The 25,401-nt window shown below is 39.7% G+C and overlaps 1 protein-coding gene across 1 annotated transcript; it reads left to right on the top strand.

The window, feature by feature from the left end:
- Window positions 1-336: 336 nt before the first annotated feature.
- On the top strand, window positions 337-25,401 carry nos1apb (nitric oxide synthase 1 (neuronal) adaptor protein b). Its single transcript, XM_077205202.1, has 10 exons — window positions 337-960; window positions 1,311-1,382; window positions 7,699-7,791; window positions 7,928-7,986; window positions 8,523-8,631; window positions 20,861-20,939; window positions 21,119-21,222; window positions 22,583-22,711; window positions 23,387-23,552; window positions 24,660-25,401. Exons 1-10 carry the CDS (start codon window positions 856-858, stop codon window positions 25,013-25,015), a joined length of 1,272 nt encoding a protein of 423 aa, XP_077061317.1. The 5' UTR covers window positions 337-855; the 3' UTR covers window positions 25,016-25,401.

Genomic DNA, 25,401 nt, shown 5'->3' with positions numbered 1-25,401 from the left:
CAAAGACGCTGTAGGCCTACAGTTTGACCAGCGGGCAGTGGCCGCACACCAGGCCGCCGGATGAAGTTGCTAAGAACTAAGAAGCAGACAATAAGCAGTGTATAACTATTATCAGACCGGCCCTCGCAGCCTCGAAAAACTACCGGCCCACCGGGAAAAATCCCGACTCTCCCGATTGCCACTCCGCCCCTGCACACCGTGCGTTGACAGGTGTTTTCCTATTGACCAGGCAGCGTTAATACACTGATCAGGCGCGTTCACCTGTTTAACCACAAGATGTCAGCATTTGTATTTCCAAAGTCCAGTATTTCACAGCCTGACAGTGAAGGTTCATTCAAACCTTTTTGAATAATGGACGCGAAATTACGAATGCTACTACGCTGAAGGTTGGCTGACAAATCTAAATGATCTTATGCCTTAACTTTGCCTAGAAACCGTAATGTTTGTCTCATGAATATTACTTAGGTCGCGCTAATGTTGCTTGATAACCTTCCAATGGCGATGGCTTGTCTGCTGAATATTAATAGACAAGCATTCTCTCCATAGTACGACCCAGATATTCAGGATAATGGACCGTCTGCGCCATCGGTGACAGCTGGGATATTTATCATCATGCTGAAATCCAGATATACAAACAGGCGGCGTACGCGATTTGAACCTTCTGTTTGCGTATGAAACAAACACTGAATCATATTTACACTAAATGATGCTGAATCCCTCTCTGCCTGTGGCTTTGGACATCAGGACTGCCGTCATCTTTCTATGAGAAAACCCTCAGAAATCAGTGCAGCCAAGAGGCTTCAGCATGTTTTGAGTAAATAAAGGCATCGAGCGATATTTCTATTGTATAACATAATGCTGGAGAAGAGTAAATATAATTTGGTAGACGACTCAATGGATCAGAGGATTCCTGCTGATAATGAAGGACATTTCCAGCATGGGCTCACATTCGAGGTGAAGGTAAATATTAAGAAACAAAAATGCACTTGTTTATTAAATGGCTCACAATTTACAGTGTACTTGTTACCATGCAATTGCATTATGAGTATGGCTTATGCAAGTACTGATTATACTTAATAATTATCATGTTAAAGGATTGAAACAACTATATTAATGTGTAATGTATGTAACATTACACATTAATATAGTTGTTTCAAACCTTTAACATGATAATTGGCACTGTAATGTAAGGGTTTACCATTATGTGGGTAACTGTACGTACTTCACCTGTTACATTGGCATGAATGCAATTCATTGACTTTTTCAGAAAATGTAGCCTACTGTTTATGTTTTAACATTTTCTGCCACAGTTCATTGGGAGCCTGGATATTGTGCGACCTAAAAGCAGGATTGAAATTTTGGCCGCTATGAGACGAATACGGGTAAGGGTTCCTGAATTTGTCAGATGAAGGATAGGACAATTATCTTTATAAAGATACAGACAGTTGACCTTTTTGAAAGAACGATGTGTGAATAGCATCTTGTTCACAAATGACTGATTAACAAGCTTAAGAATGGTCATATTACTGGTAATGTATTTTCATTATCTTAATAACTTATTAGTCACGAATGTATTTAAATTTGTAACCAATAGAAATAGTGCTAAACCTTAAATATTTCTTCTTCATTTTTCATTATAGCATGTCTTTGTAACATTCCAAAGGGGTTTTCAAAGCTCTTAAAGGGATAATTCACCCAAAAATTCTGTCATTAATTACTCAATCTGATGTCGTTCCAAACCCGTAAGACTTCCGTTCATCTTCGAAACACAAATGAAGATCTTTTTAAAGAAATCTGAGAGATTTCTGTCCCTCCATAGACAGCTACACAACTGACAATTTGACACTTCAAAAAGTTCATAAAGAGATCGTAAAACTAATCCATATGAATTGAGCGTTTTAGTTCAAATTTTCTGAAGAGACACGATCACTTTATATGATGAACAGATTGAATTTAGGCTTTTATTCACGTAAACATTTCTCAACTCACACATAAGTTGTGGTAAACAGAAGTTGAAGCATGTTTGCTTGCAAGAACCAATGAGGTTCATTCTCACGTGTTACGCAGAACGTTTAAGCCTCTACAAGAAGCAATAAGGTTCATTCTAACGTGTGTTACGCAGAACATTTAAGCTTCATCAAGAACCAATGAGATTCATTCTCGTGTTACGCAGCAGGTTTGAGCTTCTGCAAGAACCAATGATGTTCATTCTCACATGTTACGCAGTACGTTATAACTTTTCGAATAACCAATGAGGTTAATTTTCGTATTACGCTGCACGTTTGAGCTTCAGCAAGAACCAATAAGGTTCATTCTCACGTTACACAGCACGTAGGGGTGTAACAATACATCGATATGGATCGATGCATTGATGCCACACATAAAATATCGATATACGGTACCTTTATTTTGACACTCTCCACATCCTCACGTAACTTTTCTCAGCTGAAATTGAGATATTAAGGTCAGGTGACAAGGCTGCTAGTCACTTTGAAAATACGCGCTAGTTGAGAGGAGTTTCGTCAAAGCTTATTAAAAGTGATCGAGGATGGATTTCAACAAACTTGATGAATCTGTGATATCTTCTTCGGGGCGTAAAAGGAAAATAAAAGCTGAAACTTTTTCAAGGAATCTTATGGAAGCTTGTTTCTATGGAAGCCTGTTTCCGCCACTAAATAAATAAATAAATAATAATAATTGCGACTTTTTATCTCATAATTCTGACTTTTTTTTCACAATTGCGAGTTTACATCTCGCAATTCTGACTTTATTTCTCACAATTGCGAGATATGATGTCAGAATTGTGTGAAATAAAGTCAGAATTGGGAGATATAAAATCAGAATTGCGCGATATAAAGTCAGAATTGCGTGATAGAAAGTCGCAATTGCGTGTTATAAAGTCAGAATTGTGAGATATAAAGTCCAATTCTATGGGGGGAAAAAAGACTGACTTTTTTCCTCAGAATAGTTTATATCTCACAATTCTGACTTTATAACACGCAATTGCGACTTTTTATCTCACAATTCTGACTTTATAACACGCAATTGCGAATTTATATCACAAAATTCTAACTTTATATCTCGCAATTCTGACTTTATAACACGCAATTCCGCCTTTATATCACCAATTCTGACTTTATATTTCGCAATTCTGACGTTATAACACGCAATTGCGACTTAATTTCACACAATTCTGACTTTATATCTCGCAATTCTGACTTTATAACACGCAATACCGACTTTATATCACGCGATTCTGTATCTCGCAATTCTGACGTTATAACACGCAATTGTGAGATAAAAAGTCGCAATTACCTTTTTTTATTTTTCATTCTGTGGCGGAAACAAGCTTCCATATGTTTCCGCCACAGAATGAAAAATAAAAAAGGTAATTGCGACTTTTTATCTCACAATTCACAATCAATTAAAGGATTTTATCAGTATGTCAACTGCACCACACGTTTAGGGAAAACACTGGACAAATGCTATGGGTCAGTTCCGGATGCCTACAGAGCCGTCCCCCTCCCACCTTTAGGCTCTGCTGACCACAGCAACATATTGCTTGCTCCCGCCTACCTACTTGTGGTTAAGAGAATAGAGAAAGTCATCAAGGATATCAAACAGTGGACACCGGACAGTATTGACAGGCTTCAAGGGTACTTTGAAACCACGGACTGGAATACCCTTACATCATGCTCCACTAACATCAGTGAGCAAGTGGATACAGTCTCAGCATACATCTCTTTTTGCGTGGATAGTATTATCCCCTCCAAGAAGGTTACACTTTTTCCTAATAATAAACCCTGGGTGACAAAAGATCTAAAAAACATATTGAATAAGAAAAAGAGATTATTTTTTACCGGTTCTGAAGCCGAGAAGAAGGAGGTAAATAGAGAGGTCAAGCGAGCCATAAAAATCGGCAAGCTGAAATTCAAGAACAAAGTGGAGCAGACCTTTGGAAAAGGGAACCCACGTGCGGCTTGGCAGCTTCCAGCCGCAAACCCGTCCAGGTAGCAGGAAGTTGTTCCACTTCACTCCCGAATGACCTCAACTCCTTCTTCACTAGATTTGAAAAAGACAACAGTATCCAGCTAGAATCAATCATCTCCACTCTAACATCGGATGATTATGGCCTCAGTATTAACACATCAGAGGTGGTGAGTGCCCTCAAAAGGACGAAAAAGAACACAGCTCCAGGGCCAGATGACATCTGTGGGCGGACCCTCTGGCACTGTGCTGAGCAGCTGGGAGGTGTGTTCCAGCATCTGTTCCAGGGCCCTTTGAACAGCTGCACAGTCCCCGCGATGTGGAAAAACTCAATAGTGATCCCCATCCCTAAGAAGGGCACCGCCAGGGTCCTGAATGACCTTAGACCAGTCGCTCTTACCTCCCTGGTCATGAAGGCCATGGAGAGGATCATCAAGGAGCACATCACCAAGGTAACTAGTTCGATGGTGGATCCATTGCAGTTTGCTTATCAGGCTGGCAGGGGTGTCTATGATGCAAAAATATTCATCTTAAACATCATCCACAAGCACCTGGTAATACCTAACACCTCAGCCAGACTTCTTTTTGTAGACTTCTCATCAGCATTTAATACAATGCAGCCACATATTTTGGCAAGGAAGCTCATCACACGCTTCCACCTCAACCACCAACTCATCCTGTGGTTTATAGATTTCCTCACCAACAGATCACAGAGGGTATTGGTGAACCACACCTTATTCGACAACCTCTTCACCTCCACGGGTTCTCCACAAGACTGTGTCCTCTCTCCACTGCTTTTCATTCTCTACACTGATGATTGTAGATCCATCCAGCCAAACTGTCATTGTGTGAAATTTGCTGATGACACAGTCCTCTTGACTCTGCTTTCCAGTAATACACAACATCACAGCCCAGCCCTACAGGTCTTCTTAGTTTGGTGCGAAAAGTCTTGTCTGAGCTGAACATAGATAAAACCAAGGACATGATTGTTACCTTCTCACCTAAACAGAGACAATTAGCAGAGGCTGTCACCACTATCATCCAGCAGGAGCCAGTGGAAATAGTGGAGACATATAAATACCTGGGATCGACTTTTGACAAATTGCTAAGGTTTTCCACTAACACAGAGGAGATCCTTAAAAAGTGTCATCAGAGACAATATCCACTTAGGAAGTTGAAGTCATTGCCAACAATGGTAAACAAAGTCATTCTTAACACATTCTATTATGCTTTTATTGAAAATATAATAACCTTTTCATTCATTAGCTGGTTTCACTCCATCACTCTGCAAAACAGGAATCGCCTGTTGAGTGTGGTTAAGGTCTGTTCAAAAATCATTGACCAGCCGGTCCGAACTCTCACTGCCTTATGTGACCAACAGACTGTAAAGGTGGCACGCAGGATTATTAATGACCCCTCTATTAATTTCCCCCTGAGGACAAATAAAGTGCTTTGAATTGAATTGAATTCTGACTTTATAACACGCAATTGCGACTTTATATCACGCAATTCTGACTTTATAACACGCAATTGCGACTTTATATCACGCAATTCTGACTTTATATCTCGCAATTGCAACTTTATATCACGCAATTCTGACTTTATAACACGCAATTGCAACTTTATATCACGCAATTCTGACTTTATAACACGCAATTGCGACTTTATATCTCGCAATTCTGACTTTATATCACGCAATTATGACTTTATATCTCGCAATTCTGACTTTATAACACGCAATTGGAACTTTATATCACGCAATTCTGACTTTATATCACGCAATTGCGACTTTATATCTCGCAATTCTGACTTTATATCACGCAATTATGACTTTATATCTCGCAATTCTGACTTTATAACACGCAATTGCGACTTTATTTCACGCAATTCTGACTTTATATCTCGCAATTCTGACTTTATATCTCACAATTGTGAGAATGATTGTTCTCCTGCATCAAGCAGGTTCAGTTGAGCTTCTGTTTATGTTCGCTGATTAATGTTAGGTGTAAATTTGTATCATATAAAGCGATCGAGGCTCTTCAAAAAAAAATTTTGGAAAAAAACTGCTCAAATCACATGGATTAGTTTTATTATTTTAATGAACCTTTTGAAGCATCAAAGAGGTAGTTGCATAGCTGTCAATGGAGGGACGGAAATCTCTCAGATTTCATCAAAAAGGTGAAAGGGGATTTTTTTCCCATAAAAAATCAGATTTCATCAGATTTATTTGTGTTCTGAAGATGAAAAAAAAATCTTACTGGTTTGGAATGACATGAGGGTGAGTAATTGACAGAATTTTCATTTTTGGGTTAACTATCCCTTTAATAATGAAACAGTTTTCTGTGAAGAACTAGTTATAAAAGGATGATGAATGAAACCCTTATGTTGTGGTTGAAGGTGTTAATTCTGTTAATGGAACCAGTGTAAAGACCTGTTTGTTCATGCCTTCTTCTCTTATCCGGGGTCCAGTGTGGCTGTATTTATGGCTATGAGATTGCACCAGTGTGCTGGCAGCAGCAGCACGGTTTACTTTAATCAACATTATTCCATCAAAGAGAATATGTTTTTGCAATGTTTAGACATGTTTGCACAAGATTTCTCTTCAGGGAGCTTTTCCTGTTGATCAATTGAGTCAGTAGTATTTCATAGCTCTCAATTTTCTTCAGATATCCCTCTCTATTTCATGTATTTAAGGAGAACTGAGAGCAGCAGAAAAAACACGCTCCTTAGAAATAAGCTCAACCTTGTTATTGGTCCATGTTAGCATTAATCAAAGCTTCGGATAAAAGAGAGTTCTTTTAACCCAGACACATTTTAGTATGCCTAGTGCATCTCCTTTAATCCCACTCCTGTGGATTTCCTAGTCTTTGATTACTTATGCAGTTCTCCAATGACTGCAAGTCTTCCCAAAGCGGAATTAAAATTAGAGGTTGATATCTTTCTTGGTATATCCTAACTTATCATTTCAGGTTGCTCAAGTTTTCCTTTCATACACCTTTGAGATATATGTGTTATAATCCACAATTTTCACACTTGTTTGTTCATTTATACATTATGTGCTGACTTTAACGAAATGCTGCTTCGAGTTTACTTGTTACAGAACCAGTCACTCTGTAAACTTAAGTTGTGTTTCTTACTCAAAGGCTTAGTAGTGATGAATTAATTTGTTTTATCTGGACTTTTTGTATGTCTCTTACTGTTTACTGACCTATATTTAAGCTATTAGAAAAATTACACCTGTTATGTTCAGGTCAAAAACGACGTGTATAGACTTAAATGTAACTTCTGAAAATGTACATCAATCTCATATTGATTTTGTATGTGAAAACTGGTTGTGCTTGCTAACCTAGATGTTTTCACAATATTCTTAGTCTTATAGAATTATTTCACTTATTACACATTATATGACTATTTCGTCAGTGGTGATTCAGAAGAAACATGTATAAAGATTATGAGGATGTGACCCAAACATAACAACATTCCATAAATATAAATTATACATTATAAAATCTTTGTTTCTCAAAAAAAGCATTACAAAACAAACAATTTTAAAATTAGATATATTTTTTACAATGTTTTTAATTCTCAACCGGGTCAAAAATGACCCAAACAGAACAGGTAGTGAGCATGATAATGACGTTTATATCATGATTCATGTTTTCACTCATTCAGTTTTCAATTCAGTTAATTATTTGTATTTATCATTTTCAGTATGAGTTTAAAATTAAGAACATAAAGAAGAAGAAAGTCAATCTTATTGTGTCAGTGGATGGTGTCAAGGTAGTTTTGCGGAAAAAGAAAAAGGTGAGCTCTTTAATCATTTAATTTATTTAATTTATAAATATTATTTAATGTTGTGTATGTTGTATGTATATACAAATAATTATGATAAATTATGAATATATTTCTTGGCTAAAAATGTACTCAATATTTGTGTTAGAAATATGATTATAGCTGGGGTGAAAGCCAAGTGACACTGGCCCAAGACCCCATTTTCAGGTAATTTTACCACATTTTATTTCCATAGAGAGTTGATTACTAATTACGCTCTTGACTTGAGTGACATGGCCTATGGGGGTTTGATGACCTTTATCATTGTGCACGCACACGTCACATCAAAATCATTTGGCTCCGTGAGCTGCAGCAAAAAGCAGAATGTCTTCATAATCCCCATAGCAACAACCAGTCACAAGCGAGCATAAGCCGATTGTTTAGCAGTAACATCAATAGTGTTGACTAGTGGCAACTAGTTATATTGTATTAAAACAATACCAATCAATACCAAACATCGTTCTGAAATGGATCAATTTCTTGAGGTTTAGCTTGACACTAATATAATGTAACATTTTCTGTTGTATCTCCAAAACCTGTGGTTATTTCAAAATGTATTGAGCACATGTAATGTACTCCTGTAATGCTTCATGACATGCCAAAGGGACCAAGTCAGTGAAGAGCATGTTGGCCTTTTTGTTGCCATGGCAATGAGACAGTAAAGGTCAATTGCTGTAGCTCATTAGTCATTTTTTTCTTTTCAGAATATTTTACGTCTCACATGACTCACAGGACCTGAAGATATTCAGTTATATAGCAAGAGACAAGAAAAGCAATGTGTTCCGCTGCAATGTCTTCAAATCCAAGAGAAAGGTAAACCTCACTATAACGAAGGACATCCTCTAGACATTTGATAATATTCCATTTGGCACAAATATGTTAATAATATTGATTGGTTGTCCAGGAATAAAAATGGCAAAATGGCACATGATACATTCTGTTGGACATCAATTATTTAGCTGTCACCTTATTCATCTGGGGCCAGTTGCACCAACAGGGTTTACGCCTTAAGGTAAGTAGGTCTTAACTCAGCATTCTAAGTCCGACCTAATAGTTACGACTGTTGCACCATCCAGGCTTAAGTCCTCTTCTCGCTAAGACCGGGCGTAAATCTTACGCCTAGTCAGTAGCAGGCGTAAAGTCAAAATCTAGGCATATACTAGCGTTAATAGGCCTATCCGTTTTCCGACAGATAATGTTTCTATAGTAACCACTAAAAGCAAGTGATTGTTCATTGAATCGTTAAAATGATTTGTTAAAAACGGTCAAAAAATCTTCCTGTCTGTTGCATGGAGACTCTGCTACAGTTTAATTTTGAAATTCTCGTCAGCAAAATAAAGGGGAAAAAAACAATATTCACAATTGTGTCTAAAAAGTAACTCACAATGTTAACTCATTGTTAATTTAACTGTTGTATAAAATAAAAATCACATTTGCAATTGTGCACATGAAAACGGCCCTTTTAATAACATATGATATAAATATAAGACAAAAAAACTTATTTTGGGACATACCTATAACTGCAGTGACACATCACGCAGTGAAAACAAGCACGAGAGACAAATGTGATGTCAGCTCGCAGTGCCTCGTCCATAGTTAAAACAATGATTACAATATCATCATAGACGATACATTACGCACACTCCTAAGCACATAAAGAATGAACTTACAATTGAACTGACATTTATTACCAACGTTCTTCTACCTCACCTCTCGCGTGCAGGAGACAGACGTAATGCTGCCGCGAATGAAGCGAATTGTCACGTGCTGAATGTACAGCTCTATTAACTGAATACTATTTTAACCACTTAACCGTCACCCCCCCCCTTTTGATAATTGATATTAAAATGCACTATACAAACAAACTTAAATGGTTGTAATTCAAGAATGCTTTGGAATACAGACCTAAGTTTGGTCTTGTTTTAAAGAAAACAATCAGCAGGTTATTAAAGTGAAAGCACTTCAATAAATTAAAGTATGAAAAAGTTATGGAAGTTATAATTTACAGTAAATCAAATACTTTATTAATTTATATTTTTTAATATAAAATAAATATTTTAAAAAATATTTTTTACAATAAAATTACTATAAAATGAAAGCTATATATCTAACCAAGTTGTGTTCCAAATTTCAAGTTGATATCACAAAAATTTAAGTTCCCATGAGATTTTGTTTAGGCATAGTACCAAAAATAGCCACCGGGTGCCATTGCATTCCATTGAATTTAATTGTATGCATTCTGCTGTAACAAATTCATAAATTTCTATCCAAATATCACTTCTGTCACTAAATATGGAACCTTGAGACTCAGACCTTTCTGACAATATGTGTTTAGTCAATATTAGAAAAGGTTTTGATAATACATTATGAAAGATATAAAATTAAAAAAAGCCTAATAAAAAGCCTTATGAAAGCCTAATAAAAAAATACCGTTTCTATGGTAACGCAACATCCAATTTCAAAACGGTTTTCACAGGATGAATTCTGAGTTCGTAAGCTTTCAAATGATACCTAATTTATGATAACTACTAAAATATGTGATATAATAATAATAAAAAAGTATTTATATATATATATATATATATATATATATATAAAATACTTTTTAGAGGACTTCTTAATTTACTTTTTAAAATATAATTTTATCTTTTTTTATTGACAAATACTAGATTATGTTTTATTATAAACTTTTAGCATTAAAAATGAAAGTTTCAATTATTAATTGAAAGTCCTTTCCTTTTTCTTGATCCTCCATTGATATGGCTACAAGTTAACCAAACAGCGGAAGATAGTTTACAACGTAACCCCAGCAACGCATGCTGCTAGGCAACCGTGGCCATTCACAGGAACGCGCATTGCTAAAACCAGGCGTAGTTAAGCCTAGGCTTAAGTTTGGTTGGTGCAACCGACATTAGGTCAACTCTAAAGACTGGTCTTAACTAAGACCTACTTAGCAGTTAGGACCAGGCTTAGTAAAGCCCTGTTGGTGCAACTGGCTCCAGATGATTTAAAGTAACAGGGATCAACAATAAGGATGGAGTTTTGGGACATTAGTTCATATTCTCCATACATTTAAACATTTGTTTTTTTTTGATCTACTCTACATTTATGTTTCATTATTTTTGTGACAATTCATGCTCTTAATGACAAATCAGCAGAATTGTTAATGCTGTCTAGCTGGCTGACAAATGGTAATCAAAATAAAGCTGCAAGCAGCAATTACTGGGCTGAGCCCTGCCCTACAATCACATTGTTGCAAGGAGGCCAAGGTGGAGGCGTTAGGATCCATATGCAGTTTAATATGTAAGAGCGAAAACGTAGTACAAGAAACAGGCAGGAGTTCAGTATACAAAGTTGAGTCCGACCAGACAAACAAATGTAAAACAAATGTTTTTCACACAGAAAGAGAGTAAATAAAAACAACAGGCAAACAAATCCAAAACACTCAGGCTGGCAGGGTAAACGGGTAAACAGGCACAGGTCATACACAGGCAATAGACAGGAAATATAAATGCTCAGAATTGCAGGCTACACTAACACGACTTCACAAAGAATGAGTGAACACAGGGAGCTAAAAACTCTGGTGGTCCGGAGTGGGGGTAGATGCAGTGGGTGTAACACCCACAAAGTCTCGGTTTCTAATATAACCCTGAAGGAGGTAACAGAGACGTTACGTCAGAACAGACTGAGGTATTGGGATCTCGCTCCAATTAAACACACCTAAACCAGCTAATCAGTGTCTTACTAGGTTAGCTGAATAGCTGGTTTAGGTGTTTGTGTTTGGAACCCCTGATCTAGACAGTATAATCAAACATCTCGGGGAGCGCTCCCAGAGTATGCATTTATTTGTCATTTTAACAAGGTTCCCACGGGTCCTTGAAATCCTTGAAAGTTTGTGAATTTAGGGGGGGAAAAATTGACCCTGGGAAGTTTTTGAAAATAAACATAATAGATACAGGTCCTTGAAAGTGCTTGAATTTATTTTGTGCAAGAAGTTTTCTTGAAAAAATTCCAGATTATTCCCTTCGGTCCGCTAATGTTTTATTTCGCCATCACTTAGTGGCCTATGCATACTAGCTTGCTTGGTTTACCTTAGTTACGTGCATTTATGTTGTGTTAAATGACTAGTTCACTCTAAAATGAAAATTAGCCCATGGTTTACTCACCCTCAAGCCATCCTAGGTGTATATGAGTTTCTTCTTTCAGACGAATACAATTGAAGTTATTAATTATTATTACACAGCTTTGTGGAATATTTGATTCTGATTGGTCAATAGCGCCATCCAGCGGTAAGTTAAGCCCAGATAACAAGCAAGTTATTCTTCGTGGAAGTTTTGCGTTTGTTGAGCTAATAAAATATTAAAACTCAGTTGAATCAATATTTTGTGTACAGTTATTTAATTATGCCATCCTGTATCGTGGACTCGCTCTCTCTTGTTTCATACAAACGCAGCTGCTGTCATTTTGTGACTATTGTTTTTAACGCTGTTGGATTATGAGATACATACAGGTATGATTTTAAAGGGGAACTTGGCAACTATTTCAACTTAATAAAACCGTTTAGAAATCATTTGGATGGTTAAATAACCTGTTCCGGTGAAAATGGTGACTTTCCCCGCTCTCAACTTTCTCAGGCGGAAAACCAACCTTGCAACATGGGGACTAACGTCCCGTTAAGTTGGAAATAGGAAGTCTCGTCAGAAGCGAGAACGAGCGAGAGACACGAACTGCTTTACGGCAATTCAACATAAACACACACACCGCCCTCAATGTGTATGATGTATTACCCACCTCGGTAGACATACAGTAGCGCCACACGATAAAGTTGGCCACCTCAGATAATAATAAATGCACATGAGCAGCGGTAGAAAGGGGGAGGAGGGGTCCGCAAGTGAGTTTTTTATGTGTTGTGAAATATACGCCCCACAGCTGTAGGGGGAGCTTGTTGAGAAAACATGCGACAACAAAAGTGAAAATCAGCGAAGAAATGGCTAGAGTTGCCGAGTTCCCCTTTAAAACAGTTTAATCAGAAATCAATATATATTATCCCCGTAATTATTTATGTGGCGAAATGCTGTGTAATAAATGATATGAATGACTGTATACCGTATCTCTTAAATGTCCGTTTGGTTTGAGCTTGCCGCACTGCTACTGCTCTCTCCACGGAAGCTTAGCGTTTAAAGACCTAATAAAATATTTCAACTCAGATCAATATTTCTTGTCTAATAATTTACTTATGTGGCAAGTAGCCGTGTAATAGCGGAATAATGTACATCCAGCCGGGGGTTCTCTCAAAATAACCCCCTTCAGGCTGATCAAGACCCCGGCTGGATGTACATTATCCCTTACTTAAAAAACACCCTGACGCTTCCGAGCTTTATAATGGCAGTGGATTGCAACCACCAGATTAAAGCTCAAAAAAGTGCTTCCATCCATTTTAAAAGTGCTCCACATGGCTCCGGGGGGTTAATAAAGGCCTTCTGAATCAAAGTGATGAGTTTGTAGGGTGTAAAATATGAATATTTTTCTCACACAATGTAAAATTCTACCAAGCAGCCAAACGGCCATACGCAGCCTACTTGCGTATAAAACGCAACTTATGACGTCAGAAGTAGTGTAGTGCGTCATGGCGTAGCGTAAATATCAGCAGTAAGTTGCACTTTACACTTAAGTCGAATACATATGTTTGTTTGGCCAGAAGCTAGTCATTTTACTTTATAAAGTCTTAAATATGAATATTTTTCTTACAAAAACTCATTGTTTTACCTCAGAAGGCCTGTATTAACCCGCCGGAGCGGTTTGCAGTTCTTTTATAATGAATGGATTTTTTGAGCTTCAATCAATAGGATGACTTGAGGGTGAGTAAATCATGGGCTAATTTTAATTTTAAAGTGAACTACTCCTGTAAGTGTTTCCCGTGTGAGCTACTTTGTTGTACGTTGCCATGACATTCAATCGCGCACGAAACCACTACGATGGTACCTCAACGTTTCACAGACACAGTCTGAAACGTGATGCCTGGAAAATGCAAGTTTCAAGATATCTGGCTCATCAAAGAAGATTACAAAGAATGCTTATTAAGATAATCTTAACCCATGAGGCAAGAAGAAGCATATTCATATATCTTAAAAATTCTGGTTACATGAGGCTAAGTTCTTTTCAATGAAATCCGTGCAAAAGTTAATATCAGATCATTTTAAGAATACAGTGTCATGATCCTGGTTCTCTTCTCGTGTTTTATTGGTCTCTGTCTCCCTCTTCTGGTCATTCTCTGTCTCTGTTCCCTCTAGTCCGCTCTCACTTACTAATCTTCCCCAGCTGTTTCTCATTCTCTCATTATCGCACCTGTTCTCTATTTTCTATCATTAGCTACTCTCTATTTCTAGTCTCTCGTGTTTCTCTCTAGTTTGTCGGATTATTGTTGACCGTCATGTTCGTACCGCTGATGATTTCTCTTGTCGAATGTTCTGTTCAGTCTAGTCCAGTTGTCTGAGATCTACCTGCATCTATACCAGTTCTGAGCGGTTACCTGAGTAAGGTCCAGAGGACGTGTGAGGGATCTGCGCTTCATCAGTTCTCCTTTGCCCACTCACCACCAGCCCACGAGACATCCGCTTGCGCTTCTCTGTTCCTCCAAGTATATTTTGGGATTGTTTCTGTTTATCGGCCGTTGCGGCTCTGCCTTGTTTCATTAAAGACTGTTAACCTGCTTTTCGTCTCCTGAAGTTTCCTCACGCAGCAGTCCTCGTGACAGAATAATCCGACCAACATGGATCCAGCTGATGAACGACCCATTCAGAACGCGATTGAGATCCAGGGAGCCATGCTGGGGAGACACGAGGAGGAACTCGCCGCCGCTCGTCAGGCTGTTGAGACCCTGTCTTCCCAGATATCTGACCTATCTCAGCAGTTTCACTTTCTCCGAACAGACCCGGTCCGGTCTTCTGGTCTCTCTGCTTCTGAACGCCAGCGCCGTATTACAAACCGTCTGTGTCTTTATTGCAGCGCTAACAACCATTTCGCCTCTTCCTGCCCTTTAAAAGACAGAGCTCCCCAGTAGAACGAGGGTTACTGGTGAGCGCATCCTCTCTAAGCCCTCCGCCTCCTTCACGGACTATTTTTTCTGTTCATCTCCGCTGGCCCGACTCTTCTATAGACTGTCAGGCTCTTATTGACTCTGGTTCCGAGGGAAATTTTATTGATGAGACCTGGGCCCTTAAGCATGGCGTTCCCCTTATTGAGCTTCAGGATCCCACCACTGTTTTCGCCTTGGATAGACGGGTTCTCGCCAGGGTTCACCGCGCTACTGCCCCCTTGAGTCTCACCGTATCCGGTAATCACCGCGAGACCATTTCTTTGCTGGTGTTTCACTCCCCTAATATACCTGTGGTGCTGGGTCATCCGTGGCTGGTGGAACATAACCCTCAGATTAACTGGTCTAAGAATTCTATTTTGTCATGGAATCTTTCGTGTCATGCTAAGTGTTTGGTGTCCGCTGTGTTTCCTGTGTCTTCTGTCTCTGTTTTTCAGGAGGAACCAGGTGATTTGTTAGGAGTCCCTGAGGAGTACCATGATTTGCGAGCGGTCTTCAGTCGATCCCGGGCGGCATCCCTTCCTCCTCATCGTCCGTATGACTGCAGCATCGAGCTTCTTTCTGGAACCACTCCCCCCCGGGGAAGGCTTTATTCTCTCTCCGTCCCGGAGCGTCAGGCGTTAGAGAAGTATCTCTCTGAATCCTTAGACGCTGGTACCATAGTTCCTTCTTCCTCTCCAGCCGGTGCAGGATTCTTTTTTGTGAAGAAGAAGGACGGCTCGTTACGCCCCTGCATCGATTACAGAGGCTTGAATGACATAACTGTCAAGAACCGCTACCCCTTGCCACTTATGTCATCAGCCTTTGAAATCTTGCAGGGCGCTAACTACTTCACAAAACTGGATCTTCGCAACGCGTATCATTTAGTTCGCATCAAGGAGGGTGACGAATGGAAGACCGCTTTTAATACTCCGCTGGGCCACTTTGAGTACCGGGTTTTACCGTTCGGCCTGGTCAACGCCCCCGCCGTATTTCAAGCTTTGGTCAATGACGTTCTACGAGACATGCTAAACGTGTTTGTCTTCGTCTACCTTGATGACATTTTGATTTTCTCTCCGTCTTTACAGGTTCATGTGTAGCAGGTTCGTCGAGTCCTCCAACGACTTTTAGAGAACAAATTGTTCGTCAAGGCTGAGAAATGCACGTTTCATGCTCCGTCTGTTAGTTTTCTCGGCTCCGTCATCTCGGCTCAGGGCATCAGTATGGATCCTGCTAAGGTTCGCGCGGTCACCGATTGGCCCACACCTGACTCCCGTATTGCGCTCCAACGTTTTTTAGGGTTCGCGAACTTCTACCGAAGGTTTATTAAGAACTTTAGTCAGGTAGTTGCCCCATTAACCGCTCTAACCTCGGTCAAATCTCGTTTTGTCTGGAGTAACGCTGCTCAGACCGCCTTTGATCGTCTTAAGACATTGTTTACGACCGCGCCGGTTCTCGTCACCCCTGACACTTCTAAGCCTTTCATTGTCGAGGTCGATGCTTCGGAGGTAGGAGTAGGAGCAATCCTCTCGCAGCAGTCTTCCGCTGACGAGAGGATCCATCCTTGCGCTTTCTTTTCTCGTCGCCTCTCTCCGTCTGAACGAAACTATGACGTGGGTAATCGCGAACTTCTCGCCGTCCGATTAGCCCTGGGAGAGTGGCGCCAATGGCTGGAGGGGTCTTCCTTTCCGTTCGTGGTCTGGACTGACCACCGAAACCTTGAGTACATCCAATCTGCTAAGAGACTCAACGCTCGTCAGGCTCGTTGGTCTCTATTCTTTACTCGTTTCGATTTCACTCTCTCCTACCGCCCGGGTTCAAAGAATTTAAAGCCTGACGCGCTGTCTCGTCAATTCTCCTCTCCCAAGACGTCACCCGTCGAGTCTATCCTTCCCCAGGAACGAGTGGTAGGGGCTGTTACTTGGGGAATTGAACGAATCGTTAAGCGCGCGCTTCCTCACGCCATAACTCCCCGTGGCTGCCCTAAAGGGTCATTATTCGTTCCTCCCTCCGCTCGTCGTGCCGTTCTCCAGTGGGGTCACTCCTCCAAGCTTTTTGCTCACCCTGGGGTTAGGGGTACTATTACGTCTGTGTCGCAAAGATTTTGGTGGCCCACTCGGGAACGTGATATCCGTCGATTCATTGCGGCGTGTCCTGTCTGTGCTCAGACCAAGGTTAGTAATAGACCTCCCGCTGGTCTCCTTAGACCGTTGCCCGTTCCTTCACGTCCGTGGGCTCAGATTGGACTTGATTTTATTACAGGACTTCCTCCTTCGGGTGGAAAGACTGTAATTCTTACGGTCGTCGATCGATTTTCTAAAGCCGCTCGCTTCGTCTCTCTTCCTAAGCTTCCCTCCGCCAAAGAGACCGCCCAAATTGTTGTTGATCACATTTTTAAGATCCATGGCCTTCCTGAGAATATCGTATCCGATAGAGGTCCACAGTTCGCTTCCCTGTTTTGGAAAGAGTTCTGTCGCCTCATCGGAGCCACGGTCAGCCTTTCCTCGGGTTATCACCCCCAGACCAATGGACAAGCTGAACGCGCTAATCAGACCATTGGCCGTATTCTGCGAAGTCTCGCTTACCGCAACCCTGCCTCTTGGTCTGAGCAACTCCCGTGGGCAGAGTACGCGTTCAATTCCGCTCCCTCGTCCGCCACCGGATTATCTCCTTTTCAGAGCTGTTTAGGGTACCAACCCCCTCTTTTTCCTTCCTCGAGTCCTGAATCTAACGTTCCATCTGTTAATGGGTTTATCCAACGCTGCAAACGAACCTGGAGGACTGTGAGATCCGCTCTTTTAAAGTCTCGCTCCATCACTCGTCGGTCCGCTAACAAACGCCGTACCAAGAGTCCCCGTTATGTCATTGGTCAAAGGGTGTGGCTTTCCACCGCCAATCTTCCTCTCCAGTATCCGTCTCGTAAACTGGCCCCCAAATTTATTGGACCCTATCGCATAATTCAGGTCCTTAGCCCTGTCTCTATGAGACTCAGACTGCCATCCAATCTCCGCCGTGTTCACCCCGTGTTTCATGTCTCTTCTCTCAAGCCTGTTGTTCGCCCACCCCCCCGCCCAGTTAACCCTCCGGTTCGTGTCGAGGGCTCCCCTGTCTACCGGGTCCGTAAGATCCTTGATGTCCGTCCTCGTGGTCGTGGCCATCAGTTTTTAGTTGACTGGGAGGGTTATGGCCCTGAGGAGAGAAGCTGGATTCCCGCCCGGGACGTCCTGGACCGCTCGCTCATCGACGATTTCTATCGCTCCCGTCAGTCTTCCTCTTTGAGTGCGCCAGGGGGCGCACTTTGAGGGGAGGGGTACTGTCATGATCCTGGTTCTCTTCTCGTGTTTTATTGGTCTCTGTCTCCCTCTTCTGGTCATTCTCTGTCTCTGTTCCCTCTAGTCCGCTCTCACTTACTAATCTTCCCCAGCTGTTTCTCATTCTCTCATTATCGCACCTGTTCTCTATTTTCTATCATTAGCTACTCTCTATTTCTAGTCTCTCGTGTTTCTCTCTAGTTTGTCGGATTATTGTTGACCGTCATGTTCGTACCGCTGATGATTTCTCTTGTCGAATGTTCTGTTCAGTCTAGTCCAGTTGTCTGAGATCTACCTGCATCTATACCAGTTCTGAGCGGTTACCTGAGTAAGGTCCAGAGGACGTGTGAGGGATCTGCGCTTCATCAGTTCTCCTTTGCCCACTCACCACCAGCCCACGAGACATCCGCTTGCGCTTCTCTGTTCCTCCAAGTATATTTTGGGATTGTTTCTGTTTATCGGCCGTTGCGGCTCTGCCTTGTTTCATTAAAGACTGTTAACCTGCTTTTCGTCTCCTGAAGTTTCCTCACGCAGCAGTCCTCGTGACATACAGGATGTACCGAATATTCTTCAGTTTTATGTAAAACAGCAATACGACAAATAGAAAATCAGATCTCTTTATTTGGCCAAAAATAAATGCAAAAAACCCCCGCTTTTTTGCATAGTTGTGTTTGACACATGAAAACTGAAACAAAATGATGTAACCTTGCTCTCACTTGAAATGTGGCCCCACATTAAGTCCTTGAATTTGAGGGTATTGGATCTGGAAAGTCCTTGAAAGTTCCTTGAACTTTAAGTTAACTAACTTGTGGGAACCCTGTTTTAACAGTTTGGACATGGGGCTTTAAAGTGGACTTCCAAGAATTATTATCCTGTTGCGCCCTTTATAGGCCATGAATGACCAGCAATGTCAAGCTTAAAGCGTCATGGCAGATTATTAAAGTCAACTAGTCGGTGTAAACCCTAGTATGGGGAGTGGCTTGCGATTCAAATCATTGGCTTGTTTTGTTATCACCTGAATTTGATTGAGCTCTTATGTCGAGGTCCCAATTAATTTGTTCTGTTCTGTTCTGATATAACATCAAACAAGTTTGATTGGTTGTAGCAATATGGTGACTTTCTGGCTGTTAAAAAACATAACAGTTTCTGTAGAGACTAAGGCATAGAAAGAGGTAAGATTCATGACCATCAGACAAAATTCAAAAAAGGTAAAAGCATTATTATAAATGTTGTTATATCTTTTGACCACTATGTGGCGCCAACCCAAAACTCAACAAGTAGGTTCAGGGATTGGTGCCGAAGACACATACTAAGTTTTGTTATGATACTCCAATGCGTTCATTAAAAAAAAAAAAAAAAAACAACATATTACTACAAAATTCTAAATGGTCGTCTCGGTAAGCCAAAGTGTTGCAAAGATACAGCCCTATGTCCACACTGGCATGCTACCAGACTACAAATTAAAGAACGTTAAAGAACGACGTTGAATATTGAAAAAAAAAGTGATAACTTGTTTTGCGGCACGGCCTCATGAGCAAGATTTGGTGAAGATTGAAAAAAAAATTGTAGGAGAAGAAGCAAAAAAATAATGTTTTTTATAATTCAAATTTTTTCAGGTGAAATTGTAAACATGCATTTGACTTGGCACGAGCTCTGGAATCAGAGAAAGAATCATTTTGTTTCAATGTCTTGTGGTTCAAAAGTTATTACTGTAAATCTTAATACGGATAGATAGATAGATGGATGGATGGATGGATGGATGGATGGATGGATGGATGGATGGATGGATGGATGGATGGATGGATGGATGGATGGATGGATGGATGGATGGATGGATGGATGGATGGATGGATGGATGGATGGATAGATAGATAGATAGATAGATAGATAGATAGATAGATAGATAGATAGATAGATAGATAGATAGATAGATAGATAGATAGATAAAGATATTGTAATACAAATTGTTTGTAAAAAAACTATTTATACAAATATATAAAGATATATTTCAAGAAAATTATAGACAACTTAGATTTAGTCTTTTAAAACTTTACATATAGATGTAAATATTACATACAGCAAATAAATAAATAAAAAACATTGCTAAATGCAATGGCAAAAATTACTATGAATTTTCTACACACACATAATAAAGTTTCTCCAAATCCACACAAAAATGTTATCAATTTCGATATAATCTAAAAAATACTATTTATGACTATGCTTAATAATTCTGTTGAAAAAAAATTGTCTCATGGGATTTTTTTGAACAGCAACAGATTAGCCGTTTTCTCCAGAAAAAGAAACTGATGTTGGCATAAGCTACTTGATATGAGTCTCTTTGGCTTGGGTTTTTGTCCAGAGCACCAGGGTCCATCTAATATGAACTAATCCATCACTTTGACAGCACTGCTATAATGTAGAATTCCCTTAAGGATGTAATGTTCTCCCTCTCTCACTCACTTCTTCCCTTATATCTGCCATCCTCTTCTAAATCCCTCTTTTTTTTCAAATGTTAATTAATTCTCCTGTCTCTCCCAGTACAGCATTTTTGTCCCATATCAAACAAAAGTCCACAGATGTTTACCTGCATGTGGAAAAATCACATTTGACATGTTCAATAAACCTTGGTTGCTTAAAGATCTACTCTCTGTCTCAGAGCCAAGCCATGAGGATAGTGCAGACCGTGGGTCAGGCGTTTGAAGTGTGCCATAAACAGAGTCTAGACAATGCTGACGGTGAGAAGACATTGACCTTACATTTCATTTGATCAAGCATGAACCACATTTCATCTGAAGTGTTATTATTTTGCCATTTTCATAGGAAACACATTAAGATCAAGCATTAAAATCATATCAAATAGTCTATATTGGTATGTGAACTAGATACCTTCCATTGATTATTTTGTAATTGGCAGCATGGCTTGTAAAAGGAGAAGAGGAGAGAAGCAAAGATGAAAATCCGGTTACTGGCAGCACCACTGAGAAATCAGGCAACGCTGGCCTGGAAAAAGATGACAAGGTAAAGTCCTCTGCCTGACTATAAGGTTGATATGCAGTTTGAACAAGTTCCCACAGCCAGCAGAATATCAAGAACAAATAAGTGTTCAAATGTCTTAATTTTTCACATTTTCACATTGACTCAATAAAATGTTTACCAACAGAAAGCCTTTTTTTTCTAGAAGAAATTAGAAAAAAAGGTGTTGTCTCTTTAAATATAGCTCAAGTTTTGCCTGTTTTCTGTTATTTATAGATACTACAGTTTGCTCATCCCACATGGTTTTTAGGACAGAAATTGGGCCATGATCAAAAGTAGGGCTAAAAAAGGGATATTTACTAGACAGAAGTCTAAAGTTTAGTTCAAATAGTCTTTGGAATCTTATAATTACACTTAAAAGTGAATTTTAGATGCATTGGTGGTAGTTTCTTTCCAATAAGTCTTGTTTATTGACATGCCAACTGTTTCCAGCAATGATGGGGCTAATTTATGAATTATATATTTTAGGATACACATTTTAGACACTTCTAGAATTTTAGCTTTACTCTAATAAATAAGATATGAAAGCTGTCCATGCTGACACATATTAGATCGCTGGGGAGTTTTTAGGAAACTGCGCTTTCACAGAGGTTAAAGCTTTCATGTACTTTTAATGGTTTGCCAAATGACTTTGGTACAGCAGAAGTTGTGTGTTCTGGAATCTGCTCTGTGAATCTGCTGATCTTCTTTCATTTACAGCAATCATAAGAGCGGACATATGAGACCAGTGTTTTTCATTTTTTATGTTCCTCTAGGCCTGTTTACACGACACCCTTTTCAACTAAAAAGTCAAACTTTTTATGCGTTTTCCCCGTTCATTCACACAGCAAGGGCGTTTTGGTTGTCTGAAAACGCAAACTTTTGAAAAAGTGCAAGTTTTTGAAAAACGGTTTCCATGTAAATCAATTGACTCCATCCAATCGATTACCCATGGGCAGAATCAAGTCCCGCCCTACATATTTTCAATCGAGAAGCCGTTACACTCAGATATACGTCACAATGGGGAAGAACAGACAACCACAACCTTCAGTTTCATGCCGACTTTTACTTTTAGTCTCTAGCTAGTGGTTCAATATCTAAGCAGGTGATTGAAAGGTTTTAGCTTCAAACTCACAAAAGGGTTGATAGAAAGAAAACGGTCACTTCTATTAACCTTAACAAATAAACTAAACTATTCTCAATGTGTGATATATTTCAAAAGAACTAATAGATTCCAAAGTGTCAATCTTAGTTCATGCACATGGTTGATTATTAGGTACTAATTAGCTTAATTAGCCCTCATTGGCAGAGCAAATGTCAACTTAAAGGTAATAAACAGCATGTATCTCCTACTTTCTCCATGCAGGTGTGTGAAGCACCAGTGCTGGTGATGGAGTCTCCTCTCTCCAGCCCTCTAACTGTGAGCCATCAGGTGCAGCTCCTGCAGAGGCAGTTACAGCAGCAGGAGCAGAGGAGTCAAGCCGCCTCCGCACAGGTCACATCACACTACTCGCTTTCTCGGATGGATGGATGGATGGATGGATGGATGGATGGATGGATGGATGGATGGATGGATGGATGGATGGATGGATGGATGGATTGATGGATGGATGGATGGATGGATGGATGGATGGATGGATGGATGGATGGATGGATGGATGGATTGATGGATGGATGGATTGATTGATTGATTGATTGATTTGTTGGTTCGTTGATTGATTGATTGATTGATTGATTGATTGATTGATTGATTGATTGATTGATACTCACCCTCAATTTGTTTAATGTATGAGTTAATTTCTTCTGTTGAACACAAGAAGATATTTCGATGAATATCGGTAACCAAACAATTGATGGACCCCATCGACTTCAATAGAATTGTTTTTCCTACTATGGAAGTCAATGGGGTCCATCAACTGTCTGGTTACCAACATTCTTCAAAATATCTTCTTTTGTGTTCAGCAGAAGAAAGAAATTCATGCAGGTTTGAAACAACTTGAGATTGAGTAAATGATAACAGAATTTTCATTTTTAAGTGAATTATTCCTTAATGTAACCACCCAAAACACCTTATGCCTTGTCAACCAACCTGAATATCTAAGCATCTTAGTGGCAGGTTTTTGCACCATTCTTCTTACAGAAGTGTAACAATCTAATTGTTGTTCTGTAGGTGGTTCTGTTGCAGCAGCAGCTGTCGGTGGAGACCAGCGCCAGGACGGAGGCTCAGGCGAGAGTCCAGCAACTCCTGCAACAGAACACTGAACTCCTGCAGCATCTTTCGCTTCTGGTCAAACACGTGCAAGAGCTGGAGCTTCGCACACACAAGAACTCTCCCTGTGAGTCTCAGGTTATATGCCTTCAAGAGATCTATCTCTTTACTTCCTTCATGTCAAGTCACCTTTATTTATATAGCTCTTTATTCAAAGCAGCTTTACAGTGATACAGCCTGGCACACAGCTTTACAATGTGTGCGAGGCAAAAGGATAATTCAATATGTATCAAAGAATTGTTCACCCTAAAATTTAAATCCTGTCATTTACTTTTGATCATGTTTTTTTTTTTGTTACTTTCTTCTTTCCACTGATCACAAAAGAAGAATGTTTTGAAGAATGTTCATGCTTCTCTTTTCCATATAATGAAGTCTATAAAAGCACCAAAAAATGTGTGTTACGCTCAGCCACCTACAGTGGTTTGTAATTTTTACACCTACAATTTTGTGTATGTTGGGATATAAGTGAAGCGAACAATAGGAATGGGCTGACAGCATTTAAATTGTTTTAAGGTTTTTTTTGTGTGTATGTACAGGTTTAGTAGTAAAAAATCTTTACAAATCCTGTATATTATAATATTTTTTGTGTAGGTAGATTTGTACTATTTTATGCTATTGTTCAAAAGTTTTTGGGAAAGAAATTAATACCTTTATTCATCATAAGTGACAGTGGGGGTATTTATAATGTTACAAAGGATTTCTATTTCAAATAAATGCTTCTTGAGCAGAAAATCAGCATATTCTAATGATTTCTGAAGGATCATGTGACACTGAAGACTGGAGTAAGGATGCAGAAAATCCAGCTTTGACATCACATGCATAAATTACATTTTTTTTAAAACATGAAAATAGTAAACAGTTATTTTAAATTGTAATAATATTTCACAAGAACTGTTTTTACTGTATTTTTGATCAAATTAATGCAGAGGGTAAGATACTTCTTTCAAAAACATTACAAATATTTTTCCCTTTGAATTTTTTGAAAGGTAGTGTAAATATTTTATGATAAAATTTTCATTGATTAAAGTGAAAGAATCCTATAATACAAGTTGAACACTGCATCAGAAATCTGCATCAGAATAGAATCAACCTGTCATTTTCAAAGAAGGTAAATGTAATGAAACCTTATTCTCTTACTGACTATCTATGCCATTATGTCATTTCCTCCATGAAGTGGGATCTCAAGACAGTCTTCTGGAAATTGCCCTGCGTGCCAACATGCCAGCTGCATCACGTGACCCCAACCCGAATCCCCCCCCAAGCGCTCGAGGGGGCTTCCCTCTCTCAAACAGCCTGGTTCGGCTGGATGGCTTTCGTTTTTTCACAGAATCTTCGGACCAGGAGAAGAAGCCGGAGCAGGACCGTGATTCAGGTCAGGGTCAGGATGAAGATCAGTCAGGAGGTTGCTCTCCTCCAGGGAACCAGTTCCTCAGTGCACTGGACACAGCTGGATTCAGAGAGTCGGGTATCGCATCCGGTTATGAGTCTAACACAGATGAGAGCGATGACCGGGACAGCTGGGGCCAGTAACTGTGTGCATCTGTGTGTGTGTGAGAGACTGTTCCTGCTTAAAAAAACAGCTCACACCAGCAGGGGTAGCAGCTAAGCAGTAGCTTTGTGGAGAGAGTATTGCATTGCAGCTTTAGCTTTCAGAATGATCACCTGTCAGAATAAAATTGTTCAAGTATATTATGTGCTTATATATCTATAAAAAACCCTGAAAGATGTTAAACATCCCACTGTGTTTAATTATGCAGATCCCAGCCAGTGTGTGTTCAGGTTGTTCTACTCAAAATCAATCAAACAATGTCAAATTTTGTTAAAAACCGTTCACCTAAAAATATCACCAAAAATTCTCACCCTCATATGTCATTCCAAACCTGTAAACATACAATAAACTTGTCGAGTTCAATCAA

The sequence above is a fragment of the Siphateles boraxobius genome, unplaced genomic scaffold (assembly GCF_051911475.1).
Source record: "Siphateles boraxobius isolate OS27281-9 unplaced genomic scaffold, OSU_SipBor_1 1, whole genome shotgun sequence".
In the NCBI taxonomy this organism is placed as follows: Eukaryota; Metazoa; Chordata; class Actinopteri; order Cypriniformes; family Leuciscidae; genus Siphateles; species Siphateles boraxobius.
Note: the sequence above shows the minus strand (reverse complement) of the source record. Positions and strands in the feature narration are given on the sequence as shown.

What these genes read in the sequence shown, in the direction of transcription:
- nos1apb (XM_077205202.1), top strand. Translation starts at nt 856, where the DNA reads ATGCTGGAGAAGAGTAAATATAATTTGGTAGACGACTCAATGGATCAG. An exon ending in CCGCTATGAGACGAATACGG is followed by an intron (nt 1,383 to 7,698) that starts GTAAGGGTTCCT and finishes TATCATTTTCAG; the next exon opens with TATGAGTTTAAAATTAAGAA. An exon ending in GCCCAAGACCCCATTTTCAG is followed by an intron (nt 7,987 to 8,522) that starts GTAATTTTACCA and finishes TTTTCTTTTCAG; the next exon opens with AATATTTTACGTCTCACATG.